General features: G+C 37.0%; 2 protein-coding genes across 3 annotated transcripts; one reads left to right on the top strand and one right to left on the bottom strand.

Annotated features, from left to right (window-relative positions):
- Positions 1-1,512: 1,512 nt before the first annotated feature.
- LOC110929045 (shaggy-related protein kinase kappa) lies at positions 1,513-7,381 on the top strand. 2 transcript variants are annotated; one of them, XM_022172143.2, is made up of 13 exons: positions 1,513-1,821; positions 2,504-2,734; positions 2,808-2,900; positions 4,047-4,106; positions 4,190-4,462; positions 5,047-5,121; positions 5,204-5,260; positions 5,333-5,473; positions 5,981-6,031; positions 6,146-6,241; positions 6,326-6,409; positions 6,533-6,635; positions 7,044-7,381. In XM_022172143.2, the coding sequence occupies exons 2-13, from the start codon at positions 2,582-2,584 to the stop codon at positions 7,133-7,135; spliced, it is 1,278 nt and encodes a 425-aa protein (XP_022027835.1). In that variant the 5' UTR covers positions 1,513-1,821; positions 2,504-2,581; the 3' UTR covers positions 7,136-7,381. The 2 variants fall into 2 exon arrangements, with proteins under 2 accessions (XP_022027835.1, XP_035844100.1); XM_035988207.1 differs by having other exon boundaries at positions 1,598-1,821; positions 2,576-2,734; positions 7,044-7,355.
- Positions 7,382-10,456: 3,075 nt separating this feature from the next.
- LOC110929044 (stromal 70 kDa heat shock-related protein, chloroplastic) lies at positions 10,457-14,820 on the bottom strand. The gene is made up of 8 exons (XM_022172142.2): positions 14,064-14,820; positions 13,198-13,450; positions 13,026-13,105; positions 12,780-12,922; positions 12,591-12,689; positions 12,322-12,511; positions 11,839-12,237; positions 10,457-11,053 (listed from the first exon to the last, which is right to left on the bottom strand). The coding sequence occupies exons 1-8, from the start codon at positions 14,586-14,588 to the stop codon at positions 10,658-10,660; spliced, it is 2,085 nt and encodes a 694-aa protein (XP_022027834.1). The 5' UTR covers positions 14,589-14,820; the 3' UTR covers positions 10,457-10,657.
- Between the last annotated feature and the right edge of the window lie 5,566 nt (positions 14,821-20,386).

Raw genomic sequence — 20,386 nt, 5'->3', positions numbered from 1 at the left:
AGAAGGAAAGATTGTGAGCGAGTTTCGACTGAAGGCCCGAGCTCCAAATTTATAGGAGCTGATTTTGGGTTTTACGCGGCCCGCGTAAGACGTAGCAAGGGGCTACGCGGCCCGCGAGGGCAGCTAGGGTAGGCCCTAGCTTGTCCGACTCAGCCCTAGCTTCGACACGTGGCAGCACCGGGTGTTGCCCCGTCTTGGAGCTGTCGCGGCTCGCGTAGGTCAAGGGGGTGGCTTACGCGCCCCGCGAGATACCATAAAAAATCGTTTTTAATTAATTTTTATGAAAATTAAGGTATTCAGGGCCCGTTTTCGCGTATGGGGTGTATTTTAGGACATATTGGGGTACTTTAATATATTTTATGGTGTCGGTTTATTTTGAAGGGTTGTTATAAATGGCGTGTCTATTATCTTAAATCACATGTATTTTGTCATCAACTTCTTCAACTTTGATCCCTTGAAGTTGACCAAACTTTTCAAAAACATTAATTTTTTAAACTAGAAAAAACTATAGAAATCTTAAAACAAATAAAATACTCGTTTTCATGGTATATTTAAAAAACAAACACCATTTAAAAGTTGCGAGAGGAAGTTAATTTAAAAGCCAACAAAGATTTTACTATATATTTAAAAAAAAAGTTATAATTATCAAACTATTTTATAAAATTACTTTTTATCATTATATTTATTATGATGTAGTATAAATTTATTTAGCATCATAATAATTATTTTCTTAGCTAATGAGGTAAGAGTGTACCTCAATCGACATTGGAGGAGAAGTGAAGATTTCAAGTTCAAATCCGATTTCAATCGGGTTTTATCGTAGTGGGCCTTTAGCCTTAGGTAGCGAGTTTTTCCCGAAACTGGAGATGGTAGCTTTGAGCTACCCATCTTTTTGTGATCACAGACGTATGGGATTTTATTTTGTCATTGGGTTATCCCGAGTAACCGCACTTTTGTTCGCTATTAAAAAAAGAGTTAAATGTCATTTTAGTCCATGTGTTTTGATTCATTTTGTCAGTTTAGTCCAAAAATTTGAAACCTTGCCATTTTAGTCCAAATAGTTTCAAACGTTGCCATTTTAGTCCACTGAGTCAACTACATCCATTTTTTCTGCTAACGAGAAGGACAATTCGGTCATTTTATATGTCATTTTGTTAACTAAAAGTGCAATTTGGCCATATAAAATGACCGAATTGCCATTCTCATTAACAGAAAAATGGATAAAATTAACCTAATGTACTAAAATGGTAATGTCTGAAACTATCTGGAATAAAATGACAACATTTCAAACTTTTGAAATAAACTGAAAAAAAAAGGCCAAAACACATACATTAAAATGTCATTTAACTCTAAAAAATATAATATTTAAAAAAAAATAAGGAACCAATTGGAACAGGAAAACGAAAATTTACAAGCATAAAGTACTTTGACATCAAATCAATAACCAAAAAAAATCAAAAGACAAGACATGTATACATATAATGAAGAGTGGAGATGGTAAATTAAATGTAAAATCAAAACAAACTTCTGTCACCAACTTGTCAGAAACCCAAAAGCCTTCTTCATCTCTCTCTCTCTCTCTCTCTCTCTTACAACCGAACAGTACTAGTGTGTGTAGTATCCCCAAATCAAAAAGCGATAAAAACCCCTCTTTCTCATTCCCATTTTCAGATGGATATAGAGGCACAAAACCCCAGTTAGATAACTCTCAACTTTTCCTCATCAAACCACAAACAAAAACCAATCTTCATTCTCTGTCATTTGATTGATTGATTGTCAAATGCCCACGTTGTTGTCGGATATTTTCTCAGATTCTTCTAGGTGAGCAATGTTTTTTTGTGCTGTTTTTGGTTGATTAAATCATGGGTGTTGCAGTTTGCTTTTGATCGGTGTTGATAGTGTGATATGTGTTTTTTTTTTAACTAATTTTGTAGAGGTTAATTTGGAGTGATTTTGGCTTAGATCTGACTGATGATGAATTATGTTGTGTTTGTGGGGTTGGTTAAATGTATCCCTGTATCCGAAACGTACACCGGTGAGGGTTTATATTCGGTTAAAATAACCCGGGGTGGGGTACGTTTAGCACAACCCTTTTGTGGGTTGCATTGTTTTGCGACAAAATTCAAATTTATAAGGGGTTGGGCTAAACAGTTGTTACACGGGCTAAACGTATCTCTTGGTATTACTAAACGTACGCCTTGTCAAATCAGTTGTTACACGGGGATGTGTAAAAAGATGACGTTCGAATGCTACGCGACCGTTTATATGTTACGTCTTATACGGCTTTTAAAAATAAAATAAAAAACCAGTCAAATCAGTAGGGGTGCATTTTAGTAACGTGGGTACGTTTAGCCAACTCCTTTATAAAATAATCTGAAATTACACTGTATTTGTATAATGTTGGATCACTTTGAATCTTGGTCTTGTGTGGGAGGAGATGTTAGATGTTATGCAATGTTTGATGCCAGTTTACGATATAATTTGTTCTGCATTATGAACACAGATTCTTATTCAACAAGTGTATGCGGCGGAATCTGGAGTGTAACCGTTGTTAGCATCTTTGGTTCGTGTGCAGTGCAAGATGGCTTCAGCCAGCCTAGGACATGGTGGGGTTGGGAGTTCGAGAACTGCTAGTGGGTTCGATGAATCGTCTAGTTCGGTTGATTGGTTGGGCCGGGAGATGCTTGAGATGAGACTTAGGGACAAGTCAGACAACGATGATGAAAGAGTTAGTGTAAGTTTGATACATGCCCTTTGATACATGCTCTTAATGGACACTCTGAATGACAAATTTACTATTATTTCAGGATAGTGAGCCAGAGATAGTACACGGTGTGGGGACTGAAGCGGGGCATGTAATAAGAACAACAATCGGTGGTCGTAATGGTCAGTCTAAACAGGTTGGAAGTAATACATGTATTATCATTAGTCTTTTTTCATTGCAGTGGACCATAGTTGTTATGTTAATAGCACTTACAGCAAGCGCTATAGCGTAGCGAAGCGCTCATTCATCGCTATCTGATTTTGGCGCCTCCATAGCGAGTAAATAGCTGGATTTTAGTTTTTTTTTGGTTTTAATATTAATAGCTACGTATACAATAACTGGATTTTAGGGTTTTTTTCTGTTAAATATGCGTATAGAAACACCTAGGGCTGTAAAGAACCGAACGAGGCCTTGTTCGTGTTCGTACGTTAAGGAAATAAATGTGTTCACGAATGGTTCATGAACACTTACCGAACGAGATTTTATGTTCGTGTTCGTTCGTTAAGGAAATAAGCGTGTTCACGAATAAATTTGGCGAACGCGATGAAGGATAAAGGTGGATGGCCCAGAGAGTAGCAATAGAACTTGAATCCCTTATTGTGGAACGGAGGTAGATCATATTCTTCGATGTAAATAATGAGAAAAGAAAGGGAAATGGTTTATAAACAAGGTGAAAGAGGGTTTCCTAGTTTAATTGTTAGGGTAATGATATAAATAAAAGTTTAATAGTATAAAAAATATAGATAAAATATATGAAAGTATAAAAATCTTTAATTAAAACACGAACATAAACGAACGCAAATGAACGAATGTTCACGAACACCTTACCGAACGTTCACGAACACAATTGAACGAACAAGACATTTGTTCATGTTCGTTCATTTAACTAATCGAACGGAATTTCTTGTTCATGTTCGTTCGTAACATAAACGAACTTCCCACCGAACGGTTCACGAACTGTTCCCTGAACGTTCGGTTCGTTTACAACCCTAGAAACACCGTATTTGGATATGATATGCATATAAAATATTTCTAAAAATTTCTTCTAGTGTATCGGTAATTCGGTAAACATAAAATAGTGCCTGTGCTACGTAGCGTATAGGTTGCTTGTTACTATTGTCCGCTATTCGCTATAATCAACCGTAGTGGATCACATTCATAAACGCCCGATGCCTGTTCGTTATATCTTGTGTTGAGTTTTTTTTTTTTTATAATTTGGTTTATGACAGACGGAGACGGTCAGTATCTTCTTTTGAGTTTTTTATAATTTGGTTTATGACAGACGATTAGTTACATAGCTGAGCATGTGATTGGAACGGGTTCTTTTGGAGTTGTTTTTCAAGTAAGCGGAGCTAATTCTTTTTTTTTTTTTTACGGATGGTTAGTTGCGGGTTTGGACATCATTTTTGTGTGTTTTTGTTGCAGGCTAAATGCAGAGAGACCGGAGAGATTGTGGCTATAAAGAAAGTACTTCAAGACAAGCGTTATAAGAACAGGGAACTACAAATTATGCAAATGTTGGACCACCCTAATGTTGTGTCCTTGAAACATTATTTCTTCTCAACCACTGATAGAGAAGAGCTTTATCTTAATCTTGTTCTTGATTTTGTTCCTGAAACGGTTAGCCGCAGTGCGCGGCATTACACTAGGATGAACCAACGAATGCCTTTGATATATGTCAAGTTGTATACTTATCAGGCATGTGCTTCTTAACTTTTCATCTTTGATTAACCCTTTTAATAGAATTATCATTTTATAAAGAGTTAATTGCCTTTTTTCGTCCCTGTGGTTTGTCCAATTATGCCAGTCCAGGCCAAATTTCAATTTTGTACCATTTCCGTCCTTGACATTCTTGAAACATGCCAGTTCCGTCCAGAAACTTAACATCTGTTAAAACCTGCCGCTTTATGAAGGGTAGAATCGTCATTTTCCTTTTCCCTTTTTTTCTTAAATGGTAAGATTTAATAGGGTTTAAAAAAAGGAAATAGAAAGAAAAATGGAAAATGACGATATTACCCTTTATTAAATGGCAGGTTTTAACAGACGTTAAGTTTTTGGATGGAACTCGCATGTTCCAAGAATGTTAGGGACGGAAATGATACAAATTTGGCATGGCCTGGCATAATTGGACAAACCAATAGGACGAAAATGGCAGTTAACTTTTTTACAAATCAACAATTTTGGCAAACTGATTTTTTTATTTCTTATAATTTGGTTTCCGACTTTCACGTATGCCTTATTATCTTGTGTGATTTTTTTTTTTTTTTTTTTTTTTTTTGCAGATATGCAGAGCACTTGCTTATATTCATAATTGCATTGGTATTTGTCACCGCGACATCAAGCCTCAGAATTTGCTAGTAAGATTCTTTTCTACGATGACGAGCTGTTTAATTCGGTCCATTTTACTTACAAAACATGTGTTTTTTTGTGCACTTTAAGGTAAATCCACATACGCATCAGCTGAAACTCTGCGACTTTGGAAGTGCTAAAGTTTTGGTAAGTCATATAAAGATGTTCGTATTATTTTCCAATTAATTACTTAGCTAAATTCTTTAACGTATTTATCAGATAAAAGGAGAACCGAATATTTCCTACATTTGTTCAAGATATTATCGCGCTCCAGAGCTTATATTTGGCGCCACCGAATATACAACCGCTATAGATATTTGGTCAACTGGCTGTGTGATGGCTGAATTACTACTTGGACAGGTACTTTGGCTTCGTAGCGTTTTCATTTTTTATTGAGTAAAATGCCTTTTTCGTCCCTGAGGTTTGGCCAGTTTTGCGACTTTCGTCCAAAGGTTTGTTTTTAGCATCTGGATCCAAAAGGTTTGAAATCTTACCATTTTCATCCTGCTCGTTAACTCCATCCATTTTCTCCGTTAAGTCAGGGGTATTTTTGTCTTTTAACCTATATATTTTTTTATTTAGGGTTTAGGGTTTTTTAAATGCTTGTACATAAAGTGAAAAAGACTGAATTGCCCCTTTAAGTTAACAAAAAAAGACGGAAATACCCTTGACTTAACGGAGAAAAATGGATGGAGTTAACGAGCCGGATGAAAATGGCAAGATTTCAAACCTTTTGGATGCAGAAAAACAAACCTTTGGACGAAAGTCGCAAAACTAACCAAACCTTAGGGACGAAAATGGCATTTTACTCTTTCTTATTTAAGCAAAAAACAATTTAATTATTCTTTTGGTCGATTTCGTTTGCAGCCATTGTTTCCTGGAGAAAGTGGCGTTGATCAGTTAGTAGAGATCATTAAGGTACGTACGTTAATTCAGTTGCTTAATAGTTAATATGAACTTCTTCGATATGGAAATGAAACTTATATGTAAGGGGTGTTTTGATCGAGTTTATGTTGTATGATTGTTATACAGGTTTTGGGAACACCGACACGAGAAGAGATAAAATGCATGAACCCAAATTATACTGAATTTAGGTTCCCACAAATAAAACCTCATCCGTGGCACAAGGTATACGTTCTTTTATCATCGATAAATAATATTTATATTATAGTTATGTGAGAAACTAACTGTCACTTTATTATTATATTTCAGGTGTTCCAAAAACGTTTACCTCCCGAAGCTGTGGACTTAGTTTGTAGGTTTTTCCAGTATTCACCCAATTTAAGATGCACTGCTGTAAGTAAATTAAAATAGTAAATTTAGAATTACTAAAATAAAAATTAAAAATTGTGAATTTAGAATTAAGAGGGGCAGTGGTGAAGTAATGATTTTTTATTTTTTTTGAACGTTGAACTACAGTTAGAAGCTTGTGTGCATCCGTTCTTTGATGAATTAAGAGATCCGACTACGCGTCTTCTTAACGGTCGCCCACTTCCTCCACTCTTCAATTTTAAACCCCAAGGTAAGTTGATGCTGCCAAAAGTACACATTTGACTTTTGTTGACTGTAATACGATTTGCTATTCAAAAGGGGGGTTGCGGCGCAGCTTGTTGCCTGTTTACCTGTCATTTTATAGTAAAATTTCTGGTTACTTGATGAAAGAAATTAATAAAAAATTTGTTAAAAAATTATTAAGTGAAATCGTTGTTAATATTAGGTTTTGCTGTTTCAAACCGAATCGAACTGGATGGTCTGCTTTGGTTTGCGTGGTTCAGTCGGTTTCAGCAGTTATTGACATGTTGACCCGTTTGACTTGTTCCCCATTTAGCTAACCTATTTGGCTCGTTTGAGATTTACACAACTGATTTGACCCATTTTATATATACGGGTCGAAATTTCAACCTCACTAAACATGTTCATTGTGTTGCAGAGCTTGAAGGCATTCCTCCTGAGACTGTTCAAAGGCTGATCCCGGAGCATGCGCGAAAACAGAACTTATTTATGGCTTTGAACAATCAATGAGTTTGCTTATTTTTTCAGCTGTTATATCCTTATTATTATTATGTGTTTTTTTTTTATGGTTTTCAGTATGAGACTTGAGTTGAGGCATGGTGTCAAATTGCAGGAAGATGGTATTTACTTTAATTTATTTTTTTTGGTTGATTTATTTTCGTATGAAATCATAAATGTATCAAATAATCAGACTATTTTATTTATTTTAAACATTACTGTAGTTATTTAATAGAGATATAAATTTATTTAGAGTTACTTTTGATTATTAGAAACTAGAAATGGATTGCGAAGTAAGAAAACGATAATTGGATTTTGAACGATCAAAAGTGTAGGTTAAAAACAAAAACTTAGTTACAAGGCCTGTTTGAACACCATCTGGCTTGATCGATGATTTAATTCGTATGAATAATCGGGGTCCACTGTTTGACCTATTCTATAATCATAGAATCCTACCGTTAAAAAAAATATGCCTTTTCTTTTTCACTGTTGAAAGAAGGGAAATAGGATAAATTTGCTATAATTGTCAAGACAAGACAATACGATACAGTTAAATATTATTCTACCGCTCAATCATGACAAATTAAAGACTTTTTCTTGTTTAGTGGTTAGTACACACCTTGCTTTTCTTCTAATGTAAGAATCTAGCGCAAATCATGGCCTCAGTTTATTAACTTAGACCATGTGTAGTGGTAGCAATTTATAATGCCCCCACCATGGGGCATTATATGACATGTGGCATCCTAGTCACATTTGGGCATTATAACAAAAGTGGTGTAGTGGGCATAATGCCCTATAATGCCCTACCAATCATTAAACAAAAAAAAAAAAAAAAAAACTATTTTCTCATTGGCTAGTCAAACCCATTCAAACCTTCCACAATTCATTTAGGCGTTTTCATTAAAACGCCAAACCCATTTTTCTTTGCCCTATAATGCCCTATGTAATGGAGAAGGGGGCGTTTTTTTTGCCCTATAATGCCCCATAATGCCCCACTACACATGGTCTTAAAATCTTAACAACAACAAACAAACTTACATAATAACCCTCGAGATTCTTGTAAACTAGACAAAATCTTCAAAACTTCAACAATCCTCTGAAACTTCCATCTTCCAAACTTCTATGTGTAAATTTACTTTTTTTTTTTTTTTTTAACGGCAAACCACTTTATATCTATATATAAAGAGCCAGCAAGCCGCTGGGAAGCTACAACAGAAAAACAGAAGAAGACAACAAGAAAACCAAACTACAGAAGACCAGAAACATCGAAAACGAGCCAATTCTCCCAAGTGACATTAGGGAGGTTGGTCCGATGCTTAATCCACAAAAAGGAGTCTTCCTTTATTTTCTCGACCAACTTGATAACCCGAAGAGACCTTCCTTCAAAAAGATTTCGATTTATAATTTTTCAATTATTTTGTAAAATGACTAGTACAACAATTGTTTTTTCGTGTCAATGATCTTGTTTAGTTGTTTGATATAACCATTTCTTTAGACGTAGTAGCTATATACATCTTCGGGTTTATATTATTACATAATATTAAAAGAAATTGTTTAAATAAATCACAACTTTTTTAATGTAAGACTTTATTTATTTAAAGGGTTATTGGATTTTAATAATTCTAATTTTCACTCATTGGCGGCAGTGCCGGCTGAAGGGCAAGTTAAATGAGGCATTAGCTTAGGACCACCAACTTTTAGGGCCTCTCATCTTGGATTTTTTGTCATATATATATTTGATATACTTGGGCTTGTGCTGATTGTTTTGGGTTAACTAAATGAAAGGGGAAGCAAACAAAAGAAGGTAGTAGCTGTGTTTGCTTGTAGGCCCAAAAGTCAAAGTTAGGTCTTTCAAGAAAATTTAAAAAACGACTCCCTCTGAACAATGAAACGACATTACAATTTAATGAAAAAGTCATTTGTTTTATTCTCAATTTTATTAATTACCCTTTTGGTAATTTTGATCATTCATCACTTGTATGCAATAGCTTTGAATTGGTCCCGTAATGACTTTTGTGTAATAGTTCATCAATGTTCCGCCAACATGTGTAATAGCATCGAATCTACAGGCTTGAAGCAGAAGGTAATCGCTTCGATTTTTTTGCTAGACTACTTAGTTGATTATTTTTGCAGTTATCATTTTGGTAGAGATAGTCTTTTAGAACATAGTTATCCTAGTTTTGCCTAACTTGCTTGCTATTCTATTAGTTGGTTTTGCTCGAAGGTAATCGTTAAAACTATTGATTTTGAGTGATAATTTATGCCCCGAATTTGCTAATAGTTAAACACTTGATTCTGATGATGTTGTTAAACACTAGTTTATACCTTAATAGTTAAGCACTTGATATGGAAAAGGGCCTCAAAATTTTATTTTGCTTTAGGCCACCAAAAACATTGAGCCGGCCCTGATTGGCCGGCATTAATCTTAACTTCAAAAATTCCTTTTGACAATCCCAACTTGTAAGAATTTGCCAACTATTAATCCTTTTCTAACTGGGTTAGTTTCTTACTGACGTAGCAACTTACGTGACACGAACCTAGTTATTGGTTGATGTGGCACGAACTTAGTTATTAGATTTTAATAATCTCAACTTCCACCACCACTAGCCGCCGCCACAACCATCAACCGCCACCACCATCAGCCGCCACCACCTAACAAGGCGAGAGTCTCTGTTGCTAGGCAATGGGGTTGGTTAGTTGATCAGGTTCACGATTGAACTGATGAGGAGGGGATTCCTCCAGCTTTTGAGGTTGGCGAGTCCTTCACCGCACCATGGGTTCCACCCCTCATGAGGCAGACAGTGGAGCACATTGTTCCTTTGCTTGCGGCACGTTCTGCTCGCAATGAACTCAAGTTTGATTCCTTACAGGGTCGGGTTGGTTCTTATTGATGAGGCTGCCACACACAACATCCATTTCAAGATCGTTGAGCTGAAGGCAGAGATGGCGGAGATGAAGAAGAGAATGGGGGAGGCTGAGCAGATAGCTTCAGAGGCTATGCAGTAGGCTCATGCTGCTATTCAGAGAGAGGCTATGCAGTAGGCTCATTCTGCTATTCAGAGAGCTGATGCGGCCGCTGAGTGGGAGGTGGATGCAAACTAACCCAGGTCCTAGTAGAAGTGGGAGTGCTCTCCCTACCACTACTGAAGAGCTAGCCCAGATTACAAGTGGCTGCTGGCTATGGCGCAGCTTGATGCTAACCACAATAGTTTTTTGTTGATTTGTTATATTATTTGAATGAATCATGCTTATAATATTTTACTTTTCTAAACATGTAATTTCAAACAAAGACTGCTGTAATTTGGATGTCCGAACAACACAAAAATAACATAATAATCCCAAGAAAAAATCATTTTAAACGTATTAATAATATGTAAACAAAATCATTAATAACGTTGCATGGTATGTATACTCATTCTCACCACCCACTTTCTTCCAAGGGATCTCGTCTCTCAAAACTCTTTAGTCCCTACTATTACCCTTTTCATACATCATTTTATGAAAAAAAATTATCACCTACTTCAATCTAATATCTCACTTGCTGTCGGTAAAATCCGCATCGATCACATCACCGTCTGGTCCCTTGTCCGATGATGATTCCGACGGCTCAGCACCCGGTGGTGTTGGCCCAGCCCCTGGTGCACCGGGCTGGTTGTAGAGAGACTGGCCCAGCTGCATCACCTCTTGGTTGAGTGCAGCCATGGTGTCTTTTATGGTTTGTGTTGACCCACCAGAGATAGCCTCCCTGAGCTCACCGAGTTTAGCCTCCACCTTTTCTTTCACCTCAGCCGGAACCTTGTCTCCTAGCTCCTTCAGCTGTTTCTCGGTTTGGTACACAACTGAATCCGCTTGGTTTTTCGTGTCGATGGCGTCTCTTTTTTCCTTGTCTTCTTTTGCGAACTTTTCAGCTTCGTTAACCATTCTTTCTACCTGTTAAGATAGTAATACAGCAAGATGATTAGAAGTTTAGTTTCATATCACACATCTAAACGACGCCCATATCACGAAAATGACATGCCGAACAACTTATTACGGTTTTGGCGAATAACAAAACCAAAGCGGTGGAGTTGGGCGGCTCTACTGGTTCTACCAGCTTGGTGGTTTAAGGGACTAGTTATTGCGGTTTAAGCGAGTTTTAATTATTTAAAAAGTAAAGTACACAGACAGTCCTTATGGTTTACCAAAATTTCGGATTTGGTCCCTAGCTTTCTGAAAGTACACGCATGGTCCCAGTGGTTTGCACTTAGTAACACATTTAGTCCCCAGCCAACAAATCTAAAGGATTTAGCATGTCCAAGTTAGGACTAAACGCTTTACAAAGTGCAAACCGCAGGGACCATCCTTGTACTTTTGGAAAAAGTTCAGGACTAAATGCATTACAAAGTGTAAATCATAGAGACCATCTATGTGCTTTTGGAAAGCCAGGGACCAAATCCAAAATTTTGGTAAACCACAGGGACCATCCGTGGACTTTACTCTTTTTCAAATTATTAGGTTATATTAAAAATTTTAAAATTATAAAGATCGTTAATGATTATAATAGATGTACATAGCTACATAATTCTAAAATGGATGCAAATCATAAAAGTTAAACAGCTGGTTCAGACACGTTGGACCAAACCTTTAAACTGCCAAACCCATCTACTTGCAGTTTGGCAGTTCAGTTAAATTCAGAAAAAAAATGGATATAAAAAGGACATCGTAAAGAAATTTACCTCATCACTAGGTAATGTGCTAGCACCAGTGATGGTGATATCTTGCTTCTTTCCGGTGCCCTTATCAATGGCGGTGACAGACAAGATACCGTTTGCGTCAATGTCAAATTTGACTTCGATTTGTGGGACCCCACGTGGGGCAGGTGGGATACCATCGAGACGGAAGCTACCAAGAGATTTGTTATCTCTAACAAACTCTCGTTCACCCTGAAGAACGTTAATTTCGACACTGGTTTGCCCATCGGCAGCCGTAGAGAAAACCTCGGATTTCGAAGTGGGTAGTGTTGTGTTTCGTGGAATAATCTTTGTCATCACGCCACCGAGGGTTTCTAGACCGATTGATAACGGTGTCACGTCTAGAAGAACGATGTCGCTCACATCTCCGGCTAAAACACCAGCCTAAACAAACAAACAAAATAATTAAATCTGACGCTAAATTACTTATGCTGCAACGTAAATACGTATTCCTGATGACTGTTTTACCTGAACTGCAGCTCCCAAGGCGACAACTTCATCGGGATTGACTGTAACGTTTGGCTCTTTTCCGGTTAGGTTCTTGACAACTTCCTGTACAGCTGGAATACGTGTAGAACCACCAACAAGGATCACCTCATCGATATCTTTGAAAGATAACTTTGCATCCCTCAAAGAATTCTCAACGGGTCGTTTAAGCCTGAACGAAGAATTAAAACACAATGATTCCACCATCTTTAAAAGAAACAACCAATATAGTGTTACGAAAAGATAAGTACCTATCAAGAAGATCGGAGCATAGTTCTTCAAACTTTGCACGTGTAAGGGTGGTGTCAATGTGTTTCGGGCCGTCAGCGGTGGCAGTAATGAACGGCAAGCTAAGCAGGAAAAAGAGATAACAAAATTAGCAAATAACCTCAACATAATTGCGCAACCACAATCATGAATTCCGCAAATGATTTGTGTACCTAATATTAGCCTGTGTCAAAGTGGAAAGCTCCATCTTAGCCTTCTCGGCGGTCTCAGTCAAACGTTGCAGAGCTTGCTTGTCTTTTAGTAGATCGATGCCCTCATCTTTCTTGAAGCTCGCTGCAAGCCAATCAACAATTCTCTGCATTGGTAGCATACAAGAAACATAAGCTCGTTAATCACCGGTTATTCGATAAATACGTTAAATGAATAACGAGTAACGACATATGGGCCTTAAACTATACCTTGTCAAAATCATCACCACCAAGATGTGTATCTCCGGAAGTAGACAGCACTTCAAACACTCCATCACCAACCTCTAGAACTGCAAATGAGAAACAAACATCAAGATAAATACCGACAAATTGAGACAAATATGCCTGTGAAATGAAACCCCATTATTTATAATCTACTCACCTGAAACATCAAAAGTACCACCACCAAGATCGAAAACCAATATAGTTTCATTGTTCTTCCTTTCAAATCCATAAGCTAGCGAAGCGGCTGTAGGCTCATTAATAATACGAAGAACCTCCAAACCAGCAATTCGACCGGCATCCTTGGTAGCTGTTCTTTGCGAATCATTAAAGTAAGCAGGAACAGTCACAACAGCTTTGGTCACCTTATCGTTTAAAAACTTCGAAGCATCGTCCACAAGCTTTCTTAAAACCTGCTTGTTAGCGTAATTAAAAAATGAGTAACATCAAAGAAAGATTCCAAATGATCAATCATACATACCATAACGTAAAGTCAACTCCAAAACTCACTAAACTTTACTTACAAGCAATACCACACACTTGATGCATATACATGACCCATGAAATGATGTTTAATAACTATCTATGGTTGTATGCTTATTCTATAATTCACAAGTCAACAATTTATAGATTGTAAGGGGGTGTTTGGTGTTGTGTTTTCAAGATAGATTATGCGTTTTCAAAATAGATATTGCGTTTTCAAAACTGCGTTTTGAAAAAGCATGTAGGTACATGCTTCTCCAAAACTGCGTTTTGGAGACAGATAATCACTTTTTCATCCAAACACTAATTTAGATTATTTATGTTTTACAAACGCAATAATCAAATAATCACTTCAAAACGTAATCCCAAACACCCTCTAAATCATCTATCATCTATCATCTTCATAACAGAATTGTACAATTATGTTTGGAAACTCCTTGAAGATACTAGTTCTATAATTTACACCATTATCAACAATTACAAAATCTTTTTTTTTATCCTAAATTAACTATAATAAAAGAAGCATAATTAACTAAAATATACCTGTGCTGAAATCTCTTCAGCAGCAAACTGTTTTCCAATAGCAGGACAATCAAGCTTAACATTCCCATTCTCATCCCTGACCACAGTGTACGAAACCTGCTTGGACTCCTCATCCACTTCCGACATCTTCCTCCCAATAAACCTCTTCACCGAGAAAAACGTATTCTCCGGATTCACCACCGCTTGCCTCTTCGCAATCTGCCCTACCAACCGATCGCCGTTCTTCGTATACGCTACCACAGACGGCGTCGTCCGCTGCCCTTCGGCGTTCGTCACAATAACCGGCTTCCCCCCTTCCATCGCACCCACCGCAGAGTTGGTCGTTCCAAGATCAATTCCAACCACCTTCTCGGCCACAACACGAAGGGGAACATTTCTTCTACTGTTATTTAGTTTTATGAATGATTTTTGATGTGAGAAGGATATGGATTTGGTTAGGCCTTTGCCGAAGAAGATTGTTTTGGGTTGGGGTGAGGTGAAGGGGGTGGATCCGAGAGGGTGGGCATGGGGGGTTGAGGATGCCATGAAATGATGAAATGAAGAGATATTGATGAACAAGTGAAAGGAATTATGTAGCCTGAAGAAGAGTGAAGAGGGTTTTGGGGATAAAAGGGGGACGGAGATATGGAGGAGAGGGTTAGGTGGAGGGATCTAGAATGATCTTTGGCTGTAAATTGTGTGGTCAGGACAGGTAGGCTGCTGCTGGTGTCGTTTTTCCACTTTCTTCCTCTCACTATAATATTGTTTTGTTGTGTTTGCTATGGAATGATTCATAGTAACCTACTTACACTTATCATACTTTTAGGGGCTGTTTGGCTAAGCTTATTTTAGTGACTTATTTACTTATTTACTTTTTGAAAAGTTAAAAGGTGTTTGGGTTAGCTTATTATGTAAGAGGAATAAGTAAATAAATCATTCCATTATGACTTATTTGCTTTTTAAATAAGCAAATAAGTAAATAAGTCATTCCAATAAGCTTAGCCAAACAGCCCCTTAGTCCTTATTTGAAAAACCTAAAGAGTCTAGTTATTTGTAGTTGTCAATTGCTTGTAATCAAATCTCTCCACTAGATGATCATTTATAATTCAATGAAAAGACTAAAATACTCTCATAACTTTATTTACAGTTTCAATCTCTGAACATATAAATTACATATTCACTTCATATTCAAAACAATTCCTACTCTAGCAACTAAGCACCGATTAACTTGAATTGATATGCACCATGAAGGTATTAACAACAATAACAACAACAAAACCCCATAGCAACACATGTAACCAGATTTGAACTTTAAATGGGTTTGACTTTTTGAAATTCAGATGGGTTTCACTACCAGAACTAGAATGTTGTTTTGACCTTTGTAACATCTGTTTGCTCAATTTCCAAACACCTTATTTCTGTTTTAACATGTTCATCCGAAACAAACAAGTTATCTAAAACTAAGCAAACAAGTTTTCAAACCAAAACATACAATTACCATTCAATGGTTTACCCTAGTCAAAACTAGTATACAACCCTTAGTGTCAATACACGTTCATCTCTGTTTTATTTATAAGTAAGTCAGAATACGCATAACTCTCCTAAATCATACAAATCCCTAATCAAGTTAAGGCCTTGATTATCACAGCCCTTAGTATAAGTCATGTTCTGCAAAACAAATACATTTGCATCCCTGTTTTATTTATAACTAAGTCACAATATTCATAACTCTTCTAAATGCTACGAATCCCTGGTCAATTTAAGGCCTTGATTATCAGAACCCTTAGTATAAGTCCTGTTGTGCAAACCAAATACATTTGCATCCCTGTTTTATTTATAATTAAGTCACAATATGCATAACTCTCCTAAATCCTACGAATCCCTGGTCAATTTAAGGCCTTGATTATCACAAACATGTGTATACCAAAGTATAACTCCTTTTGTGCAAACCAAATGCATGTTCATCCCTGTTTTATTTATAAGTAAGTCTGAATATGCATAACTCTCCTATATCCTACAAATCCCTGATCAAGTTAAGGGCTTGATTATCACAAACATGGTTGAATATGCATGTTGTCCAGTACCATCAAAACCCACAACACCTACATTACAACAATATCCCTATTGTGTATAACTACAGTATCAATAAAGAATCACTATCAGAACCTGCATTCATTTACTGTTTTAAATGTAGTCAAAAGTTAATTATTAAAACTACATTTACTAGTTTCAAATCATTCAAAACTTACATATTAATCACATGATTTCATAATGGGTTGAGCATGAACGTCAACAGCTAAAACCCAAAAACCCATTATCACAGTTAAACTTAGCTTCTAAGTATGCATCATAAATATGGGGTTTTCTCCCTAAAGAACACGAACACTTCAATATCGCACAAGCTTGATCCTGATTCTGACACGACCCGTGTTCACCACCACTTCGATACTATCACTCCCCACACCCCGAACAACCAGTCGCATTTGGATCCTTACCAGAGGGTTCCAACATTGGACCCTTAAACCAGCTGCAAGTTCAAAGATTAAGATCTTCATTGAATTGTATCAACTTGATACTTAATTGTTAAGTGAAATTCAGGAAATGTTATACCTGTTACTTCCTCTGACCGCATAATCACGGCGTATGACAACGTGTTGTACTTGATCGAACTTGAAAGCAGGTATCTTGTGGGTGATCGGAGGATGTACTTGGGAGCCAGAGGTGTTTTGGGGGAGGATGGATTGAAATGTAGCTTATAAGGGAAGACAGAGGAGTGATATGGTTCACATTGGGATTAGTTTAGGCGAATTTACCACTTTACCCTTGTCCACGTTTAAGTATTTAACAAACAACTAATGGTGACTTCCAATAAGGACTTGAATGCGAGCAATTGATAACCACGGGAACTGGACTATTCGGTTTTTCAAATGAGGGCTGTAAGTGTAATTGGGTGTAAATCCCAGAGATTGAAATTGTACTTTACTCAAAGATATATGATCAAGATAATATGAACATATGTTTTACATCAATAAAAAACCATATAAATGATGCAGAAACCGAAATTGATGTTATCAATTATAATTGATTTGGTTCGTAAGTGTCTTGTAGGTTTATATTATGAAAGGAGTTAAATGCCATTTTAGTCCCTATGGTTTGGGCCATTTTGTTAGTTTAGTCCAAAGGTTTCATTTTTCACATGTGGGTCCAAAATGGTTTCACCGTTGCCATTTTAGTCCATTGGGTTAACTTCATCCATTTATTATGTTAATGAGAAGGGCAAATTGGTCATTTTATATGTAATTCTATTAACTAGAAGGGCAATTCGGCCATATAAAATGACCGAATTGCCCTTCTCGTTAACAGAAATAATGGATGAAGTTAACCTAGTGGACTACAATGGCAACAGTGAAACCTTTTTGGACCCATAGGCACAAAATGAAACATTTGGACTAAACTAGCAAAATGACACAAACTACAGAGACTAAAATGGCATTTAACTTTTATGAAAGTTTCTCTAGGATAAATAAAATAAATAAATGAACGTATCATGCGTTGAATAAAATAATATTATATTTCATTGACACACTTTGTGGGTTTCATTATTAATCTATAGAATAATTACCACACGTGTTGTCATCTTTTATAAGTGGCAAATGGCTATGGGTAGACCATATTGGAAATTTGAATGTCACTTGTGTGGGTATCCATGATGATTAGTTAATTTTTTTTAATCAAAATTCGATTCAATAAATAATAGTCAATTAATTAAGCGAGTTAATAAATGAACGCAGAGGAAAATAAACTAGTGATCAACAATAAACGAAACCCGACAGGATCTGGTTACATACGAATACGAGCAGAATGATAAGATTATCTAACTAGTGATGAGAAAGATATACCTTGGCTAATAACTAACCAGTTGAGACACCGAGGTTCAACGAACACGCGCTAGTGAAACGAACTAACAATACACGCGGTGGCCTGTAGTATCGGTGGCAGCGGTGCGGGTGTGAGTGTCTTGAGAGCTTTTGTGCAATTTTTCTTACCCAAATTCAAGTCCATACTTCTATTTATAGAACATGGAGATCCATGCATGTGTGCCAAATGGCGGGCATGCACATAGAAGTTGGACAATTATCGCACCAAGGGTGCATGCGCGATCTGCTTAACATTCCAATTCTCATCCCTGACCACAGTGTACGAAACCTGCTTGGACTCCTCATCCACTTCCAATATCTTCCTCCCAATAAACCTCTCCATCGAGAAGAACGTGTTCTCTGGATTTATCACCGCTTGCCTCTTCGCAATCTGCCCTACCAACCGATCGCCTTTCTTGGTATACGCCACCACAGATGGCATCGTCCATGCCCTTCGCCGTTCTTCACAATAACCGGCTTCCCCTTCCATCGCACCCACCGCAGAGTTAGTCGTTCCAAGATCAATTCCAACCACCTTCTCGGCCACAACACGAAGCTGAACATTTCTTCTACTGTTATTTAATTTTATGAATGAATTTGGATGTGAGAAGGATAGGATTTGGTTAGGCCTTTGCCGAAGAAGATTGTTTTAGGTTGGGGTGAGGTGAAGGGGGTGGATTCGAGAGGGTGGTTATGGGGGGTTGAGGATGCCATGAAATGAAATGAAGAGATGTTGATGAACAAGTGAAAGGAATTATGTAGCCTGGAGAAGAGTGAAGAGGGCTTTGGGGATAAAAGGGGGACGAAGATATGGAGGAGAGGGTTAGGTGGAGGGATCTAGAATGTGCTTTGGCTGTAAATTGTGTGGTCAGGATGGGTAGGCTGCTGCTGGTATCGTTTTTTCACTTTCTACTTCTAGGGGTTTCTCAGCAAATACTTGCTCCCTATACTACAGGCATGTAAAAATCGCGACTAGCCGACGATTAATTGTTAGTCGGCCAATAATTGAGTAATTTGTCGTTAATCAGTTATTAATTGCTAGTCGGCTGACCAGAAATAGGCGATTTCGGCCTGATTCCAGCAAATAACCCGTATATTCTGGCCAAAACCTCTAAATTTCGACCAGTTTCCAATCAAACCATGTAAATTCCAACAATTAATCTCGTATACTTAAAAAATTAGTTGAATAAGAGTTAAAACCTAGCTACTTAAACTATATAACTATAAAAATGTGTATATGTATACATAAAACTAAAATTACATATGAAAAGTCCGATCCGACTAATCCAAATTAATCTCGAGTAGTCAGCGAGTTCTCTAACCTTTCTATAATAGTGTTTTGTTGTGTTTGCTATTGAAATCTCACACACGTTGCTTTGAAAATTTGATCGGGGGTTGTTACACACTAGTATGTTAACACTACTTGGCAATCATCAAAAGATATATGATTAAGATAAGATGTAAACATGTTTTACATCAATCAAAAACTATTTAAATGATGCATAAACCAAAATTGATGTTATCAGTTATAATTGATTTGGTTTGTGAAACGTAAACAGTTAACTATCGAATACCTTATATAAACCAAGTGTCTTGTAAGTTTATATTATGAAAGTTGGGAGAGTATCAAATAGGAAGTTTATTTTGGCTAGGAATGATAGAAAGCAATATGATTATGACATGTGGCAAAATTTAAAATAAAGAGGAAGGGTATTTTAGTTAATTTTATTCAATCTTCTTCCTTCTTCTCGCGGTAACTTCAAAACCCACTATTTTCAAAACCCACCATCTTCAACCTTTTCTTCACTTTCTATTTCAATAATCACTACATTGTAGTGCGATTTTCATCACCAATCAATGATTCAAACACCCAATCAACGTGTTCTTCAACTTTTTTTGAAAAAACCCAGTTTAATTTCATACAATATCTCATTTTTTTCCTGTGATTTTGAAGCGAATCACTCGATTCGTTCGATTCGATCGCTGATAAGTGTTTCTAACATTCAAATTTCGACAATCGGTGAAGAAATCTGAAGAAATCGGCTTCGATCTATGTAAGAAATTTTTGAACTGCATTTTTACTATCTGGGTTTTTGAATTGAGTCATTGTGTTTTATAGGGGTGAGCAAGTTTAGGTCCGCACCAAAAATAACCGAGAACCAAACCGAACCGAAAATATACCCAACCCGACCCGAAACCAAGTACCCAGGTATTTAGACCGGTTCCAATTTTTCATATAAAATCGAGTCGGGTCGGTTCTCGATTCTTTTCATGGTAAAACCCGACTTGGACCTATGGACCGGAACCGACCCTATATTTAGAGTAGTGAATCGGTTCTGTTTTTTATGTTTGATCGGTTTTTGGGTCGGGTCGGGTAATGGTCGGGTTTTTCCTTTTGCTCACCCCTAGCGTTTTACAAAGTAATCT

This window comes from Helianthus annuus, chromosome 3 (assembly GCF_002127325.2).
Source record: "Helianthus annuus cultivar XRQ/B chromosome 3, HanXRQr2.0-SUNRISE, whole genome shotgun sequence".
In the NCBI taxonomy this organism is placed as follows: Eukaryota; Viridiplantae; Streptophyta; class Magnoliopsida; order Asterales; family Asteraceae; genus Helianthus; species Helianthus annuus.
Note: the sequence above shows the minus strand (reverse complement) of the source record. Positions and strands in the feature narration are given on the sequence as shown.

What these genes read in the sequence shown, in the direction of transcription:
- LOC110929044 (XM_022172142.2), bottom strand. Translation starts at nt 14,588, where the DNA reads ATGGCATCCTCAACCCCCCATGCCCACCCTCTCGGATCCACCCCCTTC. An exon ending in TGCTCCGATCTTCTTGATAG is followed by an intron (nt 12,512 to 12,590) that starts GTACTTATCTTT and finishes TTCTTCGTTCAG; the next exon opens with GCTTAAACGACCCGTTGAGA. An exon ending in GCACATTACCTAGTGATGAG is followed by an intron (nt 11,054 to 11,838) that starts GTAAATTTCTTT and finishes CTATCTTAACAG; the next exon opens with GTAGAAAGAATGGTTAACGA.
- LOC110929045 (XM_022172143.2), top strand. Translation starts at nt 2,582, where the DNA reads ATGGCTTCAGCCAGCCTAGGACATGGTGGGGTTGGGAGTTCGAGAACT. An exon ending in ACGATGATGAAAGAGTTAGT is followed by an intron (nt 2,735 to 2,807) that starts GTAAGTTTGATA and finishes CTATTATTTCAG; the next exon opens with GATAGTGAGCCAGAGATAGT. An exon ending in CTTCAATTTTAAACCCCAAG is followed by an intron (nt 6,636 to 7,043) that starts GTAAGTTGATGC and finishes ATTGTGTTGCAG; the next exon opens with AGCTTGAAGGCATTCCTCCT.